This window comes from Cheilinus undulatus, linkage group 1 (genome assembly GCF_018320785.1).
Source record: "Cheilinus undulatus linkage group 1, ASM1832078v1, whole genome shotgun sequence".
Lineage (NCBI taxonomy): Eukaryota > Metazoa > Chordata > Actinopteri > Labriformes > Labridae > Cheilinus > Cheilinus undulatus.
Genome location: NC_054865.1, coordinates 35,537,097 through 35,560,109, shown reverse-complemented (window position 1 = coordinate 35,560,109; position 23,013 = coordinate 35,537,097). Strand labels below are relative to the sequence as shown.

The following is a 23,013-nucleotide window of genomic DNA, read 5'->3' as shown; positions in this document are numbered from 1 at the left end:
CTTGTCTGCTATTTTGTTCATAATGGGAAGGTGTCAAACTGCAGAATGCATTGATTAGTCAAAAATGATCACAATAGCATTGTACAGCTGACTCTGTTGCTTCCTCCACCTTTTCCACAATGTTTTTTTTTTTTTTTTACATCAACTAAGGAAGATGTAGTAGGAAAATGATCTGGAATGCATGTGTGAAATTGCTTCATTTGGTTTGTCTGTCATCACTCTTTCCTTTCTGATAACCTCTTCCACCTAAGAAAAGTTGAATCCTCTTGTTAATATGTTTACATTTTATATTATTTATGCACAAACATTAAATGTGCATGTAAACATGTGGATGGAAACCCTTGCGGTGAGTAGGAGCCCCAGGTTTAAATATCCAGCTAAAGCTAAATGAAGTTCTCTATATAATGCAGTGTGCAGCCGTAATTAACAGCTCTTTATAAATCCATTTTTCTCTAGACACTGAGGAAATCAATACTTAACTTGAAATGACCTTATTGAGCTGGATAAAAGGCTTTATTACAGGGGCTGGGTCAGGAGCGGTTGAGCTAATGTGTTAGTTGAACAGTGGGGGATTAAAGGTGAGGTGTTCTCTGAAAATCTTACAAGACATCACAAAGCAGTAGGTCACTAACCTGAGCCTTCCTGGAGACACTGAGAGGATTACAGCAGCCAACCTCTGCTGAACTGTGCATGTATTCAGACAGGGCTGAAGGAGGCAAAGACAGCCTCTTTATCACTCAGCAGGTCCAGCCTTTTCTATTTCCTCTCTCTCTGCTCGAACTGAAACCCGCGAGTCCCAACTCAGTGCAATAAACTCACAGGGGACCAATTTGCACAGGCAGCCCTTGTCTGAATCACTCTATCAATTAGGAGCCACTGTGTTTATCATCACATACATTATTGTAGAAGCAGGCCTGGTCATTGTGCTGAGGTGTGCCTCTCAGGAGAGGGAAAGGGATGAAATGAACGACCAAGGAGGGAAGCCACAGTTGGACAGGCTTCTGGACTAATCTGAAAGGACGGCTGTAATTATGAGTCTCCTGAGGAACCGGCTGTGTGGCAGGTCCAATGTGTGAACACGGCACTAACAGTCAGCAAGGTGCACCCTGTGCACACGCTTCAAGCTCCTTTCAACAACATCAAAGTAAGACACTGAGTCAAATCAATATTTTCAATCTCTGAGGATCAATTCAGCAGGTGAGTACAAAGAAAGACGTGCTGGCTATGACTAATATGAATAAATGAAGTCAAACTTTGGTGTCATGATGGGCTCTTTTGGTTCATGATAGACTCATGTAAAGGTGACCAGAAGGAGCTTTGACTCAAAGTTGTTTTTGAATCAAAGCTAAGGAAGAGGAAAGTTCCTTAAGTATTCATAATTAGTGTAAAAACACCTAAAAATCATGACAAATATATGCACCTTATATATCCAGTGTTCCCCCTAGGCTTACAGCCTAAGGGGGAGACATAGACACAAACACTTACAGAAATCATGGTGTTCAAAAGAAAAAGAAAAAAAAAAGTTTAAAAGACAAAAAGGTTGTCTGCCAGTTTATTGATCCCAGATGAATGAATTTTAAAATTAAAAATGATCATCAGGTGGGAATGGGCCGCTCAGTCTGTATAGGAGCCGAGCTGATCCCCTCACACCTGTGAGGGACCATGCATATTTCTGCCTGCTGTGGTGAGAGGACCAGGAGGGAGCTGGTGGGGACATGAGCTCAACTGTCGCTAATTTTAACCACGTTTCCCACCGGTTTGTCAGTTTGGTTGTTCAGCGTGATATACAGTGGATTGCAGTGTGTTCCTGCATTACAAGTGTCAGACTTGTTTTGACAATTTAATGAATTACACACAATTGCTGAAGTCTTGCGCTTCAGCGCTCATCTAACTACCTCGGACGTAAAACAAGCGAGGCATCAGTTCATACACAACTTTAGAGGATAAGTCAGTTGAATTAGAAAACTCTCCCTCATGATACTGAGTCAAAGCATCCCAGCACACATGTGACCGCAGCTCTGATGAGGGAAGGAGGAGGCGGGGCTCTCTGCTCAGTGAGCTTGCTCAGCTCTGGTTATAAAGTCAGACAGAACAAGCAAAAAACCAGGACTCAGAAATTACATGCATTCTAGATGAATAACACAGGGATTTTTAGTTTGTTTAATAAAGGGACTAGGTATAACCCTCCTCTATGGGAAAGGTATCATTAAATGACTTCTTTTGTGATCTGGTGCTATATAGAAAATACAGTTAAATGAAGATTAACTCGACCTTCAAGGGGTGGGCGGGGGGTGCCGTTGGGGGAGTGGGGCGCCCCCCCCTAATATAATGGTAGGGGAAACACTGATATCACAAGTACTGTCGAAAAAACATTCCAGATATCGTCTGGTAGGCCAGTCAGTGCACCCATTCAATTCATGGCTTGTTGTAAAAATTAGGGCCAGTAGCACTATTTACATTTAGAGTTCCTGTAAAGCAACATGATTCACCACAAGGTTTATTTTTGGCAGGGTAAATGTGGGACTCTGTGAAGCACCATAGCCTTGAGTGAATTATCCCACTACCCTCAATCTACAACAATATAAAGCACTGACCACTGAATCTTTTTATAGTCTTTCATTCACCTATACTTTCATTAGAAATTAGCAGCCAGCTAGCCAGCTTGTTCAGTGTCAGGTGAACTTGCCCAACCTACCAATCACCGTGGCCTGCAGATCATTGAAAGTAACATAACAGAGTGATCTATGGCAGAAAGTAACAGTGCTGCGCTCTGACCATATAGTGCACTGTAATATCAGGGTGCAGGCTAATTACTGGAGTGCTTGTCAATTTGTCCCTTGAAGCAGGCATAGCAGGAACTAACATAAAGGTGCATTTAAACTAGGGCTTTCAAAGTTAACACGTAGATATTGTGTTAACTCAGATTACTTTGAACGCCACAATTTTTTTGTCGCATGATTACCACACACACGTTCTGTGTGATCCTTGACCCATCCCATAGTTTGCGAGACCAGGAAGCAACGCTGTTATGATGCCGTGCTTTGAGATCACACCAGATAAGACTGAAGTTATTTGCACTTACTGTACTAGAGACAGATGTCTCCTAAATGCAAGGCAAACGTAACTTAACATTACACACGGAAAATGAAATAGTCAGAATACCCGAAGTTTTAAAATGCATGATGAGAAAATGAAACACACTTTTTAGCACCAAAGTATCTGCCTGTTATGACAAGACTGATTGTTTCTTTAGTGGCTTAGAGTTGACAGGTCCAGCAGAGCAGACAGATGAGTCCCCCATTCAGGCTGTAGTATTTTTTTTTTTTTTTTTTTTTGGAAAGGACTACCTTTCTCTTGAGTTGGGCGCATTTCAGCATTTTCATCTGACACTTCAGCATACTAGAGCAGATTTTACTGCCACATTTTTCATTAATTGAAACTCGATTTTTTGTACTTGAAGATGTTTTTCATTACTGAAAGTTCGCCCAGTGGTTAACAGCACAGCCATCTGTCATACAACAAACCTTAAATGTATGTTTGTGTCACTTTACAGAGACTTCAAGTGAGGAAATTTTAATCAGTCTAGGAGTCAGGTGTGTTTTTCATCCCTTTGTAATTCTTGGTGTCACTTTTTAAAATGGGCACTGAAATATGCTTTATCTAAATTATTGCTAGTAGTCCTTGCTCTTGAAATGTTTCCTGAACATGTCTTACAAACTACATGCCACTGATCTTTATCAGATGATGCTTGACTCCCGAAGAGCTGGCATTTTCTTTCATGTTTGACCATAAAAAAATCCACATTTGTTCAAAAGATCACTTCATCTGCCCAATAGAAACACTTCTCTGAATCAACAGGTATACTAGCTTTACAGCATTAAATATATGCCACCTGTTTTTTTGCACACTGGATGTTTGATAACAGACTTAAAACAATACCAATACCCAGGTATTAGTTTAGCTCAGTTAGTAGGGCAGGCACCCATATACAGAGGCTACAGTCCTCACTGCACTGGTTTTAACTGAATTTGATCCCCCTGCTGTTCAGTGTAATGTTTTCTCCTACTCTCTCTTCTCATACCATTTTTCATTATTAGCTTTAAAAGATTATTATCGCGGGTGATAAATATGAACATTTCTGCCAATATATACAATCAATATAAAGGCTGTATATATCAGCCTATATTGTTTGTAAATATCAGAAATATGTCCAAATAAGTTTGTGGTGTTTAGGCAGGACCAACAGACCCATGTCATCGTAAGTCTCTTTCTTTAATGTGTAAATTAATATTGTTATTGGCTAAAATAAATGTGTAAATCAGCATATTATAAAAACATATTTTTTTCATCAGAAAACACAAAGGTAACATATGTTTAGATCAGCAAAGACATAGGAGAAACTAGAGGTTCTGCTTTGTTCACAGGGGGAATCAGAATTGACACATCAAGCAGCTTATAGTCTAGGGCAGGGGTTCTCAGCAAGCTTAGCTGGGGAATTTGTACAACTGTGTGTTATTACTACAACTATATCGCAACTAAAGATTCTTAACACATGCTAAAGAGGTTAATTTGCATATATGAGCGTGAGTATTCATGCCACCTAAGGTAAGCTAACTTGAGTGACTGTGAGTGACAATGACTTAAAGGTGCACTCTGAAGCATTCACCATGCTATACAGCAGTTGTTCCTCACGTGCATCACTCTCTATCTCAGTGGATAACTTCAGTTATGGTGCAAAAGTTTCTAATGCCCAAGGGCATTTTGGGAAATCTCTGAAGATTTAGGGATGATGGTCAAACAATTTAAGTAAAATGACAAAACCTTACTGAGCACTGGTCACCTAAAACTAAAAATGTGTTCTGTCAACTCAGAAAAATTGAGCTGAAATAGCTGTTGGTGATTTTAAAGTTAAAACAACTCAACTGTTTTAACAACCTTTTAACTCTTTGATCTATAGTGTATGTGTGCCTTGGGCAAATTAAAGTGTGGAAACCACTAGTCTAGGAGACTTAAAATCAGTGTTTGGAGGGAAAATAATCCAGATTGTCTAATTACAGACATACTAATAGGACTGGTCATATATGATACAGGGTCATCCATAACATAGCAAGAGGTATGATAATTTTAATGGCTGTGATAACTGTCTCCCTTTGTGTCCAGGCTTGTTGTTCAGTGTTGAGAGACCTTTCTCTATTTCACAAACAGCAGAGGAACAGATGAGGAGTGAAGTGCAGTGGGAGAATAACACTGGCATTCAGATTCCATTCATATGTTGATTACACAAAATGGTCCCATCAGTGTGAGATGATCTCATCAGAATAAAAGTGTTTCATCAATAGAATATGATGTAATCAGCATCCAACAGATGATTTCTTGAAGAGAGTGTGAAAGTGACACTGCATCTTTAAGAAGCACGAGTGTCGTCGACTGTGTTTTAGTCAAACAAAAGGAGCCAATTGGGAACATGCAACCTGAAACCAGAAGCCCGCCTCAGAGGGCCTCACACAGACCTCAGCGCAGGGACACACCCCGTGTGCTCCTGATTCTGGCAGGGAGAGAGCCACAGACTGCAATCCAACCAGTCAGAGCAAACACTTCCAAACACAGAGACAGGAAATCACACTGAGAGTTTTCTCTGGCTGCTGTTAATATAAGCTGTAATTGAAAAAATAATACATTTTAAGACTCAAATTTAACAAAGGATGCCAATTTGGGCAAGAGAATTACATTTAACAAATTCTGAAGGGTGGCAAAACACACTGGTTGATTGAAAAAAGCAATTTCCTTTATCTTTCTTCAATTGATATCCAATATGCAAAGCGAAGATGATTCTTTTTAGTTATCCTTTCCTTACAACACTCTTGTCAGAGTGTAGTCAGTATCATTGCTGCCTACACCTCCATCACCACCACTATTCATGTTTGCAGCCACGTGAAGCATAGAGCCTCCAAAAAACATGAGTCTGTGTGCAGGAGACTGGAATCTCACGGACACGAGTCACAACACAACATGCTATGCTTGGTCACCACAACATGGGCACAAGTCAGAGCTGAAATCTGCCCCCAGAACAGAGTGCCATGGAATAATATGCACTTCAAAATCAATTCTGCTGCTCAGCAACAGGGGAGCTCCAAATGTGGATCCATTTTGGGGCTGACTCTCATTAATTTCACATTTTAAGAACCACAGAAACGCACGCACAGGTCAACAGCTTATGATAGTAAATGTAATGAATTGAGCTTGTCAGAATCTCTGATATTTCTATTTCCTTTTGAAATGATATGTTCTGTTATTTTGATGATTGTTGGTGTAGGAAAGTCTGAAGCTGTAAATAACTACATGTATTCCATAACACAGGTGTTTAGGAGAGGTGTGAGTTCATTAAAAAATTACAGGTCATATCCTGCAAACTGTCTAAAAACAACAAAAAAAAATCATATTTGTCAATTTTTTATAACTAAAAGAAGAAATTACACAGTATTATGATCAGGACATCTTTTTATGCTGCCATGGGATTTTCACAGGTGTAAATATCATTTGATTTCTATAAGAGTTGTACAGCAGTTTTAAGTTCTGGTTTTGTGACAGAGTAAGTGGAGGTGGTTTACAAACTGACACACCACTAAACCTTCATAGGATAATTCCTCTATATCTACTACTATAATTTCTTTACTTATCACAAATAACTGAGAAAGTTACCAAGTTTTAGATTTATAACTTCAGCTTCTATTTCACTTTTCTATTTCCTCTTTTATTATTTGCTAGTCAGTTCCATAAAATCCCTGTCTGAAATAGAAACACCTGTTGACTAGAGCAGTGTCTGAAATGCATCTTACTCGAGTTGTAAGAACAGGTCGATTCGTACTTGTTGACCTGTTTGCAAGTTTGAGACCTCTCTCTGTGTAAGGTTGAAAGAATTGGAAGATTTCTCCATAGCCACCTACAATGGCTACATAACCAGTTTCTTTGCTCTTAATTCAAAATGACCTCTTCTCTAATCATACCTGCATCAATGCAATTTACACCCTCTACACTTACTCTTTTTGAAGAAGACATAAAATAATTGGACTTTTTTCACTACCATGTGTGTGAAAACACGGTAGTCTTCTACTGACAATGGCAGGGGAACAAATGAGGGATTATTCTGGAGGTGTGTGATGCCTCTCCTGCATTGAAGTTCCTCACACTTCATTCTGAGTGAATGTAGGTGACTCGGGGAGCCTGAGCTGATCCCAGAATTCCTCATTATCCGCCCAGCAGGGAGGATCTGGTCTGCTCGCTCTGTCTCGGAGCATGCTCGGCCCGGTGAGACGAGCCCCAGAGGAGCACATCGCTGGGCCATCGGGGGCAAGCCAGGTCTGCTCATTATATCTAACTCATCCTTGGCATCTCTGCAAACCAAGTGCCACTTAGTTCCCGCAGGAGGGGTCTGAGCTGGATCACTGACGAGGTGGCAGAGCAAACATCAGTGTGTTGAGAGGAAAAGCTTTACATCAAAAGACAAAAGCAGACAGAGGTATGTTCTTAACAGCAGGTGAATATCAGATCATATGGGGATATTTCACCAATTTTAGAGTCGATATGTACATTTAAAACATTACAATTGCAAGTACTGTTTGAATAACCACATACACACAATAGATCTTATACTTTAGAATTCCTCTGAAAGCTAAATAAGATCCTTCTATGTTCATTTGAAAAATATTAAATCACAACTGATGTCATTGCCTCTTCTTCAACAGTAACAAGCCAACAACATGGATGTGGTATAGCCTACAAGAAGAACCTGTATTTACATATTTATTTGTGAGTAAATGGAATAAAAATCAGTCCTTCCTTTTTTCAGCAGTAACTGAGAAAAATTCACCCATGTCATTTAGCTTGCGGGGCAAGTGCAAATACATAACTCAATGAATAAACATACAATTTGGGTGAAGCGTGTTGTTTCATTTATCAACTCTATTTCTGGGATAAATGAATGCAGCCTTGCACAGCAGGTGAATTATGCAAGTGCAGAGTCTTAGGCCTTTGGCTGAGGGCCAGTGGCCTCCATTTCACTTTACTTTTTAAAATATTCTCTTAAGTAAACTCTGAGGCCATGAACAGTGCCCGGTGATGCAGCCTATGCAGATGTGATGTCTTCCACTGCCTTAGAGGATGGGCACAGCGCCAGCCAACGCTGGTCTCAGCACATCAGAAACACTTCAGGTAAACACCACAATAAGCTAAGAAGCAGAAATTAGAAATTGTTTTGTGCTGCAACACAGTTGCTATAGTGACTGTTGCTAATTAACTGCACTCTAGCCCAGGATAACAAAGGGCTTAAGGGCACTCAGAGCGGCTCCTCTTGTGTTGAGCTCTGTGGATGGAACACTATGCCATCCCCAGGGTCTCTCAACTACAAAATACCTGTCCTCCTTGTAGCCAACTTTCATCTCAGATGCCACAGGAGGTTTTGTGTGGTGTCTGTCTGCGGCTGTTATAAACCCCATGGACCTGGATTACAGCGCAGTATCAGCCTCCTTGTGCTTAGCTGAACTCCTCTCTTACAAGACAAATCACTGGTTGTTTCAGACAAATCAATCCCTTGCAGCATGGAGGACCACTTTATTTGTTACATATCATTTCTAATGGCATTTCTGGTAGTAAAATCTAAAAAAAAATGCCTTTCATAAATATGCCATGATCTAATCAGTTTCTTATCATTATACTTCTAATCTCACACATGATACTGATGTTAAAAATAATGTAGCTAATCAGTGATGTTTTATTCATTACTTCTTATGGTGTAAGACTTGTAGTATGCAAACAGTTTTTCTTGTGTTTGACCATGAAAGCAGATCAAAGTTTGTCCAGTATTTGACTTCCTCTGCGTGGTTAAAAGATTTAATATTTGTTTCAGTAGTTGGGAATGCTTAATGCCATTATGACATGGATTTAAAACTCACCATTCACTCACCATTCGGACACAAATATTTAAATCAATGGCATGGAAATGCAACAATATGATAATTACATAAACAATATGAGATCCAATCAAAATGGTAAAGATTCTGCATAAAATGAAATATTTTCTCCAAAGAAATATATGGAACTGCTATCACAAAATATTGCCCCGCAGACAGCAGATGTTTTTCATTCTGACACAATGCCAATCATCAACCTTACACATTCTGCTGCACATAAATGTGTCAGATGAAAAGAAATTGATCCAGATCCAAAGCAAGCTTGAAGATATTCACAACAGTGATTCACTGATATGATCATAAAATACATGGGTTACTTTATCTGCATGGTCTAGCTAGATTGTCCTTGTACCTATACATACACATCAATATGTCCAGTGCTGGAAATAACAGAGTGCCAAATCAATCACAAGCAAACAAATGATGTTACTACTAGCCATAAGACACCATTGTTGTTTAGTTCTTCAACAAATACTCTATTGTTTTAAAATAAAAAACATGGCTGTTTTTTCTCTCTTCTAAACAGTACGACTGCACCTTAACTATGTTTCTGGCTTTTGGGGCCAGTCACAGCGTGTTGCATGTTGGGATTGGTGCTAGGGATGGGATTTTACAGTCAGACCACTTTGTAAAGAAACACATGTGATTTACAGCTATAAATATTCTTTAATAGCAGTTATTAATTAGCATTTATGCTGTTATTTATGTTTGATGGTGGGCTGTTCTGGGATCCCCCACCCTTCTACAAGCCTACATGGAAATTATTAAGTAGGAACAGCACATGTTCCTGCTCTTCCTATGCCACTAGAGAAAGACTTAAGCAGGGAGAGAAGCAGCAAAAATACTCAGAGTAGAGCAGGTATCAGTGAAAACAGAATGACATTAAGTAAGAAGCAGAATGAAGGAGGAGCTGGGGTGGAGGAGGGGATCAAGAGCACCTTGCAGAGAAAGTGGTAGAGTGCAGCCAGGCAAGAGCGATTAGCCAATAGCGTGCTTAGAGCAAATCAGTTGGCCGTCAGGTGATGAGGGCTTGCATGAGATCAGCTGATCGCTGATCAATTTTTGATGGTTGAGTATCTGCATGACCTAATGAAGGAGTACTTGCAACTAATAATCATCATAAGAAAATATTTTACATACAGCGCTGCCAGTAGCCTGCTTTGTTTTTTTATGGTGTACTTATCATCAGCTCTGATTGGAATAACATAAGATGATAATGCAACTGGGGGTTATTAAATGTATAAATAGAAAAAAAGAACAACACAAAGCTCCATAGTAAGAACGAGGACTTCCAAACTTTATTCGGTCATTGCTGTCACCTCCTACACAGACCAAAACCTGCTGCTCTGAGGCAAAATAGCTAACAGTAACATATGAATCAATGTAGAGATCTGTCCAGGAGTCTGTTGTACCTTTCCTTTTATCTACAAGCTGTTTTTCCTTCAAAAATTTGTTCCAGCCTTGAAGCAGTTATTCAACATCATAGTGGCTTTTACTCCAGCTCGACATAGCCCACTGACCCATTGAAGGATTCTTCCTCCACTAAACATAATGTGCCCATATCCTCACATTATGTTACAAGCTCTTTCATATGACAATCAGCCAACAGTGTTGTCATCATGTTGCTGTATGGATAAGGTTTTCTTTAATGTATCCTTTCAGTCATCATAACAGAAGATGAATAAAAAATAATTTCTGCATTGTGTCTTCTCGTTATGTCTCAGCACTGGTGGGAGAGACAGTCAAGTGATTCTGCTGCTGTCGAGACAATGTGTAACCAGATACAGAGCACATCTGGCAGGATGAAGCTCTATTCAACAGCGCAGTTGTCTCTTCAGCAGATTTTTTAGGTTGATTCAACACCAAAAAATCTCTTCTGGTTTATTTTTGAGGTTTAAATCAGCAATATTTATAGAGTTCAGGAAAATGAACCTCAAGGAGGATGTTCATGTGTATATTACACCCTTCTTATGTTACACACATGCTGATCTTATAATTCCTATCCATCTTATTTGACAGATTTTTAAAAGACCAACAAGCTTAGTATTTTGCATTTTAGTTTTAAATGCAATAAATCAAAACAACGATTACTTGCTGACTTCCTACTTGCTCGATATTTTGTCTAAATTAAAGATAATATTTTTCATTTTTATATTGCAGTCTACCAGGAAGATGGACATTTGCATCATATTACAAATGTGTGTAACATAGAAGCCTGCACTTAGCTCTGCTCATTTATAACTCTAGTAAAAGCAAATTGTCATGCTTTGATCCACAGCAGAGGAACATCTCTGGCAGCCTCACTGTGTGTTTGGAGGGAGGGTAAAATTGGAGGAAGAGACAGTGGGGAGGGTCCTGTTGTCTGAGCCCACATCTTTGTAGTGGCAGCTGAGGGGCTTCACTGCAACTCCTAGAATTTACATTTTGTTTGGCCGGAGGGGTCACATGACAGCTGCAGGCGAATGCTCTGAGGGGCTTTCTGCTTTCACTTGACACTGACAGGCTGCGAGACGGTCCAACACCACAGAGAAAAAAAAAATTCCCCTCTTTCCATGACATCACCCAGCCAGAAACTAGGGGGAAATGGAGGGGGGAGAGGGGGCACAGCTGGTGGCAGCCGCAGTACCATCTGCTACTGACTAATAGTTCATGCTGCTTTACTCACAAACTTGCACTACTTTGAACCAGAGTAGACACTGTTCGGTCAGACTCAGAGAGCACTTCATTTAATATTACATTAGTCTGTAGAGCCATGTGTGGATGCATTTTTTTCATGTGCATCCCCTTTTAATGACAGATCCATACTACAGCCTGCAATCAGTCCCTGGAGAGGTTGTCATCTTTACCAGGGTTTTTAGCTGGTCTACTTCTTGGCCTGTCACATTTACTTTGTGGAGGCAAAAACTAGTCCCACACCCAACCCAGTAATTAAAGGAATATAATGTAGCAATAACTAGACATATCCTGAGTAAATACATTCGACAGAAATTACTTTCTAAAAGAGTGAACTTTCCTCCAAGTTTGTTGTTATCAGCTCTTTGTCCACACAGATGGGAACAAACATCTTTCAACTTGTTTATTTCTGCTCAGAGGCTAAGGCTCTGTTTACACAACAATGTTCTGCTTTGTTTTCCCACTTCGTTTTCAAATAGTTCCAAGTGCAGACAGCAATGTTTGAAAACAATCTCAGTGCACACATGACTGCAGGAAACACCAAAAATGCAGTAGTATACATGCCAGACAGTAGCTGGCAGTGTAATTTTGCAATGAGCCAAAACACATGCATGGGTAGAGACCCTTCATTCTCCGTGCACATGCGAAAACCCTACTCAAACATGGTAACTGAATGTAACCATAGTGCGCATGTGTATTTTCAGAGTTGCATTTTGCCTGTCTACATGAAGACAGAGAAGGCGGCGCCCTGAAAACTTTTCACTCCGGGGCCTGTTTTCAAATTTTTCAATTTTCAGGTACCCAAAACGCCGTTCTCGGGTTTTCACCTGAAAATGTTGCCATATAAACAGGGCTAACACATGCCTCATACAGGTGCTTTTAGGTGAACTGATCCTAGTTCTGTCCCCATGTGGGGGAAAAGAGACAGACCCAGGTAAGCTGTGTGTAGAGGCAGAATCAGACTGTTTCAATGCATTAGTACAATTCAAAGGAGATCAATAGGGTTTCCCAAACAAATAAAGAATGTTTGGTATAAAACATTTACCAGAAATATGAACCAAATCAATTCTGGGCTGCATATCTAAATGAAAATCAGTTCTACAAATGTCAGTGTTGTTCATTCCAGAGCTTTTGATATCCTTGTAAGCAGACTTTGGAACTGTAGTAGAGAGCCAGGATGGCCATTTCCTATTGTTATCAGTGTTTATGCTCAACTATGCTAACCACCTTCAGGCAGCAGCTTCATATTTAAGAAAAGACAGATATTGAATTCACAGACACACATTTGCACTTACCATACATCTTCCCTTCATCGGACAGGATGATCTTCCTGCGTCCACATGGAGGATAGATGGCCAAGGCCTCCTGGAAGCTCTGCTCAATATCAGGGCTCCACACCCCCTCTGCATCATTGTCTACGGGCTTGTCTGCCGAGTCGCTCATCCTCTCCATGTCCTCGGCAGGGCTTTCGCTGCCGCTCCAGCTGCTGGGATCAATCGTGGCGGTTGGGCTCTCCAAGCTGAAGCCTGGAGCAGACTAGGGAGAGACCTGGAATTCCCAAATAAACAAACACAACAAACGGTCACTCTCCACAACAAAACAGACAACATCTGCTTCCAAAACAACACAGTACACAGGGAGGGTTATTTCAGAGCACAATATGGAGAAGAAGCAGCCAAACAAGCTTGGACATCACCAAGAATGTTGTTGACTTGATTTACTGAGGATGTTATGGGGTTTTACAGTTGCACAGTTTCTCTTACGGACGTGTGGCGCTTCATTCTTATTAAATGACAGAACACAGGATGAATGGTTTCATTTAAAACTTGTTAAGAGAGCTTAGGGACTTCAGACTCTGATGGGTTATGTCCTTGAATGATGAGGCAACTCTACAAAACACTACACTATATTGGATAAAGCCTTTTGCATTTGAAGTTTAAAGTATCTGTGGTCAGTCATCACCTGCAAAGTTGCATTACATTTAATTCAACAGCCTTTTCAGAAGCCATGAAAAAAGTGTAGGAGGGAAACGAGAAAGCAGCATTGGCAGTTCATAACCAACACCACTTAAGTGCCCTTGCACAAAAGCATTTAGTCCCCAAGTCTTAAATGGCCAACAAGTCAAACTGTGGTTTTGGATGGCAGCTTCCAGGTGTTAATGTGTGTAACAAGAGCCTGCTTCCAAAAAAAGAAGAAAATAATTGATGTTCAGTAAGAGTTTACTACACAAATGAAAGCACTAGAAAAAGACTGAGGCTCTTTTTCCATTTTGCCCATCAGGCAGAGCTGTCACATCAGGACAACTTATGGAAAGCAGGCGCTCAAGCCAGACAGACCAGGCTGACGACTGGCCTGAAGATGACCTGAAGGCAATGCAGAAAAACTCTAATTTGAATCCTACGAGACAATCCTAGAAGCAGTCCATTTTGTGCATTTAACCAAAGAGCTCTCACAGCTAGAGAACATACAATCTCACCTGCAACTGGACCAACAAGCTCCTGGCAAAATCTGCTGCTAATAAAACCATGGACTGCACCATTTTGCACTGTAATAATCTACAGCATAATGTGGTAAACTAATCTATCTATTATGGGAAATTACTGTAAAAATCATGACTAAAATCAGGACATTTTACTGGGCAAGAGCAAAGCATGTGGGGAAATGGGATTCAGTAGTGTTGTGGTCATTAAAAACTATGCAGTTTTTATGAATGGAGAGCACCCTTTAACAGCCAGTGTGCCACTCAAGACTTCATGACACTTTGAAAAAGTCCTAAAAGGGGTTAATATCTCATCATACATTCAACCATTTTATTACAAAATGGATATACAGTGCTTAACAAATTTATTAGACCACCTGTCTCAGAGACCATCCAGCATCATGAAGTGCTTTAATGCGAACTCTTTCATTTCCAGTCAGCTCTCCATGATTAACCATTTTGAACAGGAACAAGGAATTTCACTGGGCTTCTCTGAGAAGTCAGAAATGAATCAAGCATAACATTCAACCACTTAAACTCATTTTTCTCTTCAGGGATGCAAGTAAATAACTATAATTTGACATAATAATCAAGAAATAATAATGTGCTTTACTATTTTTTCAGTTTTTTGTAAATCAGTAAATTTGAAAATTCATCGATAACAATAAAAATGATATTTTAACATTAAAAATATTGTTTGGGTTAAAGAGCTTCTACATATTGGTGTATTAACCATTGCAGAAACATAAAAAATGATTTTGGTAATTACCAATGCTGTTAATTTAGGGCAGCTGTGGCATAAGCCTGACTTTGGGTGGTGGTCTAATAAATTTGTTAAGCACTGTACGGTTTTACTTGACAGAGAAATCTCTGCTCAAAAGATGCTCCCTGGGTTAGTCAAGCAGCATACTTTGACTTTCCAGGGAGCCAGCAGGTGGCTACAAACCCCCATATGGATAGATACATTTCTGACAATGTGTAATGTGCAATTAATCCATAGCAGCATGAATCTGATTATGAGGATGCAATTAGCATGTACTATAAAGGAGAAGGCTGGGGTGGAGGAGGTGAATCTTTGGTAGCAGCAACAGTGTGGTGTATCAGCATTAACGCAATCAATGATCACTGTGTTGAGAAAAGGGCTATGATTGGCTATAAGATAGGCAATGATTTGTATCAGCTGGCTATCAGCTGATCAGGTCTGGGCATATGACTTCCGTGTCCAGAACAAGCTAACACTAAGCTTTATATATTTAATAAAACTTAAACAGTTTATCATACACGATATTCAATTAAATGCAATAACATTTCATGAAGCAAAAACATTTAGTGACCCCAAAAAATGTTTTAAAAATGTGTGAAGCATAAAACTTTTCATGAAATATAAAGCATTAAGAAATACTATTGCACAAAACAAAAAAATAATGAAAGCAAGGGAAAAACATACAACGCAAAAACATACTGTGAAGTACAAAAACATTTTATGAAATACAAAAACATTTTACAATGAAAGTCAATATCTTATGAAACACAAAAAAAGTGTTTTGTTGCTTGTGGAAATGTTTTTTGCTTTATGAAATATTTTTGTACTGAAAAAGTTTTTGCATGTTAATAAAGGTCTAGCTGTTTAGTGAATGTGTTTTGCAACAAGCCAAATGTTTAGCAGTTGACCTTCAGGGCCGCCATATTCAAGACTGAACAGTCAACAAATATGAATGCTACACACCGGACTTTCAGGGGAAAAGTTATACATCCTAGAAAAAAATCAGTTCACATTACAATTGCAAATACTGACTTTACAACAATAAACAAATTCAAAATATTTAAAAATGTATATTTAAAACGTATTTTCTGAAAAACTGGAACATATCTTCACCAGCAGTCCATCTGAGCCAGGCAAACCTATTGTCACCTTCCATACAGTGAAGGAAAGTTCTCTGATCAGTTTCCAAAGGGGCGAATTAAAGCAACAAGTGGGCAAGCCACAGAAGGTACACTACACTAATTTAAACTGCAATTTATACTGTTCACTACAGCTATCTAAACAGCAAGTGATACTACTGGATTGGAGTCTGACAACTGATAATAAATGCACAGCTACTGTATTCTGCCTGCGCAGGTCCAGTAAGCATACAGAGAAACTGTAAGGTTTGTCTGTGTGCCTCTAGGTCACTCTAACATTCAGTAAAATGTCTACTGCATATTTTAACAGATTGGACTGTAATTGTCTTTAGCCTTGATCCACTTGTATGTTTTTCTTCCTTTACTAACATTTAGCAAGGATTTTTTTAAATCCCTGCACTCTTTCCAGACAACTGCTTCCTCCCTGAGCAAGATCCCATTCAAGCAGCTCAAGCTGTCAGGAAGTGGGAATAGCAGCATATGTTTCTTCCTGCATGTCAGTTTGTGAGGGGGAAAGGGGGGGATGGGAGCAAGCTGTTGGGGGAAAAAAAAACTCCCAGAGAGCAGAGAGAGCTTTTACTGAATTCCGTTTTTGTGTGCTGACTGCTGACACTGCAGAACAAACTCACAAACTGATGAGGGAGGGGGAAAAATTTCCATTTCAACCACTAAAAGGCCGGGATTCTTTCTAGATGTGCTCCTCTTCCCAACCAAAAGATGAACTTTCCTCATAATCACTTCCAGCTTTGATTCTCAGAGCAAGAAGGAGGAAGAGGTGATTTATTTCCAACCTCATTGAGAGTAATGCTGATTCAAAGTAATACTGCTAAAACTTGAATTGATCTACTATTATAAATTTTCTCCCGAGTTGCTGCAAGTATAAACAAAATAAAACTTTAAAACATGTGAACTAAGGACAAATTCCTGAACTTTTCTAACATTCAAAACAAAAGTTTGATGATGATTTATTTGTCATGTTGGAAACTTTTCTGCCCCTTTAACCTGTTTTGAACAATATGGATTTCTGTTAGGAGAACAGGTCATAAGTGTCAGAACTACCCCAAATTCAACAAAGTTGGGACGTTATACAAATGAGCAAATTTTTGCAACAAAAATTTGAAGTTGTATATTACTGAGCAATCATCCCTGTGTGACTATCCATCTCATTAGAGTGGTTCTTACATACTGATCATGTTTCCCTCTTCTTTGAAGTCTTTCCCTTTTAACACAACACCAGGATGTAAGCAAAGTTACAATAGCATGCAAGGAATTATTAAACCCAACCTCTAAAACAAGACAAAAATAAGGATAAAGGCGAGTGATTGCAAGTGATTGCAGTATAAAGACACCGGTGTCTGGAAGGTCCAGTCACTGGTTAATCAGTATTCCTGGCTACCACTACACCATGAAGACAAAAGAACACTCCCAGCAACTCAGAGGAAAGGTTACTGAAAAGTATGAGTTAGGGGTGTAAAGGTAAGTGTATTCGTACCATACGGATTCGGTACGGGCCTCTTGGTATGGTACAGACGTGTACCGAACAAATACATGTGGAGCCAAGCTCATAAACAGACAGAAAAACCAGAGTGCAACTCACTGTCACAATTCCTGGCAACCACACAATCACAGCAAACGATAGCAATGGGTGAGTATTGGCAAGAACCTCACGATACGATACGCATCACGATACTTGGGTCACGATACGACAGTATCATGATATATCAGGATATCATGATTTTGTGATATATTGCGATATTCTACACAGTTAACTAAGAAAAATATAGAGATGATGTAAATGTAAATCACACAATGCGTTGGTGGTGTTCCTGCTATATTTCACGGCAGCAAGACAGAGCTTGCAAACAGCATTTCCTTTCTCTAACTTGCTGTTTGTGCTCCCCGTTTTAACTTTGAAGCCAAAATGCTTCCAAACATCCGCTTTGAATTGTGAAGGTGTTGTTATTTTGTCAGTCATGTTCGCTCCTTTCACCTTGCACTCTGACTGCTTCTAAAGGAAACGCCGCGGCGACATACAGCAGAGTAGCTCTTCAGTGCCATCTACCACAGTGGAGGTGTGGAAGTCGTATTTTACTAACAACTCGGTTAAAAAATGTTTTTTTTATTTTTTTACTAAAAAAATCAATATTAAGAGTTGAAGTATCGATATTATATCGGATGTCAAAGTATCGCAATATATTGCCGTACCGATATTTTTTTACAGCTCTAGATGGCAACAGTCTGAATATTCCCAGATAAAAGTGCCCAGTTTAGGAACACCTTGTTGCCCAGTAAAATACAACAGTGGACAAAGATAACAACAATCGCGTTAACTTCATTCAGCAGCTGACAGCACATCGTCCAGCGGACCAATCAAAGCGTCATAGGTAAAGTTATCCTCAGATTTCACATGGCCCTAACCTCTTTATCTGCCTAGATAGGCTGTAAAAAGTTCTCCCAAACATTGTAGCAGGTCCCATTGGTTAAAAAAAGCAATCCAGTGCTGAAGTCCGTGCTGAAATCAGCAGGATAGATGCTAATTTGCATACTTACAAGCTAACTCACGGTTGTGTGATGATGCATTCAAGTTGGCTGGGAAATTTTAGCGTTTAAAGAATGGGTAAAAATATATCAATAAAAAAACCTAGTAAATAAAAAATATATTTATTCATTAATATTTTTAATCTCTGAAGAACTTTTGGAAGGAGATCGCTGCATTATCTATAATTTAAATATATTTTTTCAGCCTATTTATTTTAATACAATTTAATTTAGAAAATTAAATTTTATTTATCCGCTTCAACTACCGTACCGAAAACGTACTGAACCGTGACTTCAAAACCGAGGAACGTACCGAACTGACATTTATCTGTACTGTTACACCCCTAGTATGAGTCAGGGAATGGATACAAAAAAATTCCAAGGCACTGATCATCCCCTGGAGATAAGTTACATCCATCATCAGGAAATGGAAGGAATATGGCACATGTGTAAATCTGCCAAGATCAGGCCGTCTGCTCAAATTGAGTGACCATGCAAGAAGGAGACTATGAGAGAGGCCACCAAGACACCCATGACTACTCCAAAAAAGTTGCAAGCTTCAACAGCTGAGATGGGAGAGACTAAAAGCAACAACTGTTGCCCAGGTTCTTCACCAGTCAAAGCTCTGAGGGTGGCAAAGAGAAAGCCACTGTTGAAGAAAAAGCATATTAAATCTCAACTAGAGTTTGCAAAAAGCATGTTGGAGACTCCATGATCAAGTGGAAGAAAGTTCTTTGGTCTGATGAGACCAAAATGGTGCTTTTTGGCCATCAGACAAGACGCTAATCAGACAAACCTAATTAAAATGGCCATCAGACAAGACGATTTGGGTGGACACCAAACACTGTGCATCATAAACACACCATCCCCACTGTGAAGCACAATAGTGGCACCATCATGTTGTGGGGATGCTTCCCTGCAGCCGGCCCTGGAAGGCTTGTAAACATAGGGGGTAAAATGAATGTGCCAAAATATAGGAAACTCCTGGAGGACAATCTTATTCAGTATACAGTGAAAGCTACACAGAAATGGTTTCAAGACAACAAGGGGAACATTTTGGAGCGAGCAAGTCAATCTCCATCCAGTAGAGAATTTGGAACCGGACTTGAAAAGGGCTAATCCCAATTCAACCTAACAGAGCTTGAGCAGTTTTGAAAAAATAATTGAGTAGAATTGCTGTGTCCAGATGTGCGAGCGTGATTAAGACCTGTCCACACAGACTCAGTGCTCTGATTGCAGCAAAAGGAACATCTACTGAATACTGACTTGAAGGGGGTGAGTATTTATGCAGTCACTTATTTTACCCTCCATATTTTTATTTAATCGATATTACTTTACAGAAATCTTTTTTCACTTTGACATAAAAGAGGGTTTTTTGGTCAAAAAATACCAAATGGCATTGACCATAATTGATTTATAAAACCAATAAAAGGGTACAACATCAAATGGGGTTGAATACTTTGAGAGGCACTGTATTTGTTTTAGTACTTTCACATAAACCACAGCACATGCATGGCTCACCAGGGGTCATTTCCATATCAATCTGGAGTGGAGAATCAGACTATGCAGATATAGTTGACGTTTTGTCAGAATTTTTGCACATATATGGATAATGAAAGCATCACAAAATGGGAGAAAAGCCTTCCCAGTCCTTTGGTTTGTAGTCTGCTGTTGTCTGAAAACACAAAATCTGACACTCATGTTCAAGATCTGTGCTCCTTCTGATGTTACAATGGATGTCATTATAAAACAAGAGCAGTAGGGGGCAATGGTCCAGGTAAACTACCCAACAGAGCCATAGAGCTCCACAGTTTGGTTCCAAAAGGGAAAATCCCATTGACTGTCTCCATAGCAGATTTGATTATAAACCATAATACCCAAAATATCGTCAGACTAACCATGAGCTACCTGAGTGCAAAATATGGTATATACTCCAGCACAAGACAAAGTTCATAAGATATTAACCTCTGTTTCAGGAAAACTTCAGTTATTTACGATCTCTGCCAACTATACTAAAGTGCCCACAATCCTGGAGTGTGACAGCAATGTCTCTATTGGTGGAGTCTCCAGTAACCATGGAAATGTCTACCGCACTCACAAATGACGGCTGTGGGATAGTGATGACATCCATTCATGTTGCCATAGTATGAAGCAATAAATACTCAAACTATAAAATATAAAGACAGTATCATTTAAAATGTAAACTCTACAATAAAGGTAAGTGTTGACAACAGATACTGCTATGGTTTTGAAGCTTGAGAAAACTATCCTGAACAACAAAAAATGAATGGCAATGGATGGTGGGGCTTGTAGTTCCTTCTGTTTCGTAGAGAAATATGTACACAGTCTTGTAACTTTGCCTTTTTCTCCATTTTCAAAAGTCAAAATTAAATGTTTTATAGTCATGAGTTCTCAGGTAGCTTGTTAGCTTGAATTATACATTAAAAGCATTGTAAAAATATTTTATGAAAAGTCTACGGGGGATTTGAATGGTAATTTTTTCTTCTTTCTTCCTATTTTTTCCATTTTATTTGTTTTCCCTTTATTGTGTAATAAACTGTGTCAACCATTCCTGCTAATTCCAAATAACATTTGATGGACAAACTGTAACAGTCACTACTGCCAGTTCTAAATAAATTAGAGAGATCTAGAATTATAGACTCTAGGATTTTAAGTTGCTTTCCCTGTCATTTAAACATGACAATGTTCCAATAAACAATTTCTTCTTGCACTGTCCTGCTACAAGTTGAATGATACACTTTATGTGGTGTTGGTCTATTTGGAATACATGTGGGATTACTGCTCCTCTGATTTCCATCTATCCAGCCCTTGATCTTAGTTGCTGCATTGTCAAAACTACAAGGAAGTGTATGTCAAATTATTATCACTGGGATGTTGGATGTGGTGAAATAATGTAAGAGGAAATGAGTGTTTGCACTGTCAGAAGGAGAGGATGTGGGATAGGGTTACTTATGTATACATAGTAAACAGTTACTGTTTCTTTTTTCTTTTATACCAGAACCAGTAAAGAAAAAATCATCTTAAATTTTGAATTTAATTGACCATATATTTTCATTTAAATGGGGTATCTTGACCTGTCCTCATACAACTACTGAAATCACAGAGGCTAAAATTCATCCCATCCTTGATTAGCTTCTCTACAACCCATGGCCTCTATTGGATGCTTTTGTCGCATGCAACATGTGAATAACCAGGCAGGGTTGTCAATGAAGACGGTCTCTTAGCACTGCAGAATCTGCAGACTAATTATGTCTGTCAAAAGAAGGTATGAATGTCACCCGTAGAAACACTTGTAGCTCACAGATAAGTGCATACTTCTGTTTTTGCAGGGTGTGCACCATAGAAATGGTTTTATTTGTGAGATGCAGGGTGAAGATAGGCTGCAATGCAATTAGTGAATGTGGTAGCTAAGCAAAGTAGTAGCTGTGACATGGCATTATGGGAAATCACACTTGCCGTGAGATTACATAAACCACTCAGCAAGCTGGAATCCAGCTCCTTAAATTAAGAGAACCCATTTCACCCATCAGACAGAGCAAGGTAATGAAATAGCAGATGAGAGGTCTCAAATGTAATTTTCCATGTGGAGTTCTTTTGTGCCGTTATCTCAGAGGGTGCAATAATGATTCTGTGAATGACTTTTGTGCACCCCATAATGGCCCACAGTAGTTAAGGCCACAGTGTGTAAAACTATAATTACCATGTGATTTCAAAACTCAACATTTTCCGCCTGTTGTAAAGACATATTCTGGCCTTTGCATAATTACAACAACAATGTCAGAAGTATTCCATTTTGAGCAACACGTATCCAACGGAGGACATTCACAATGACAGACGTGTCTGAAATTCCATTTTGTTTTTGTCACTAAAAACAAATTAATCACCTTGGAAGAGCATGTTTATGGAACGAAGTGTTTGACAGCAGGTCTTTGAGGGCCTTGAGAGGCGGCTGCTGGGATTGCAAAAGAATATAATGGAACAAAAAAATCTGGAATGCAAAAACTCTTTGAAATGTATTTATTTAGAAGAAATTAACACTCAAGGTAAAGTTGAGGCATGCAGCCAGTGCTTAGAATAAATCCAAAACAACTAAACAGGTGCAGCGATAAATATGAGACATGGAGTTTCATAAAAAAATCTTTTTGAGCACACATTTAACCTAACGCAATTTCATTTTAAAAAGAAAAAGGGCTGAATGGGAAGGAAATTTTTAATTACCACAGTCACTCTCAAGCAGACTTCATCCAGTAAGCCATTATTAAACTTCCCCAGAACGCCACAGCAAAACTATTGATTGTGCATTGGATTTTCCTTTATGTTTCATACATACATATGAATAAACAATGTTTTCAATACCAATTTCCTTAGGTCCACTGCAAAGGCTAGAAATCTCACTTATGCTGTCTTTGTTATTGGCAATGGCCTGGTGTTTAT

At 39.2% G+C, this 23,013-nt stretch overlaps 1 protein-coding gene across 8 annotated transcripts in view; it reads right to left on the bottom strand.

The window, feature by feature from the left end:
• The window catches only part of tead1b (TEA domain family member 1b), a 67,026-nt gene that overhangs the window by 35,659 nt on the left and 8,354 nt on the right, over positions 1 to 23,013 (bottom strand). For all 8 annotated transcript variants that reach the window (XM_041798048.1, XM_041798264.1, XM_041798329.1 and 5 more), the window contains one exon: positions 12,935 to 13,187. In XM_041798048.1, the coding sequence (XP_041653982.1) occupies positions 12,935 to 13,091 (157 nt within the window). In that variant the 5' untranslated portion in view covers positions 13,092 to 13,187. The remainder of the gene's footprint in view (positions 1 to 12,934; positions 13,188 to 23,013) is intronic.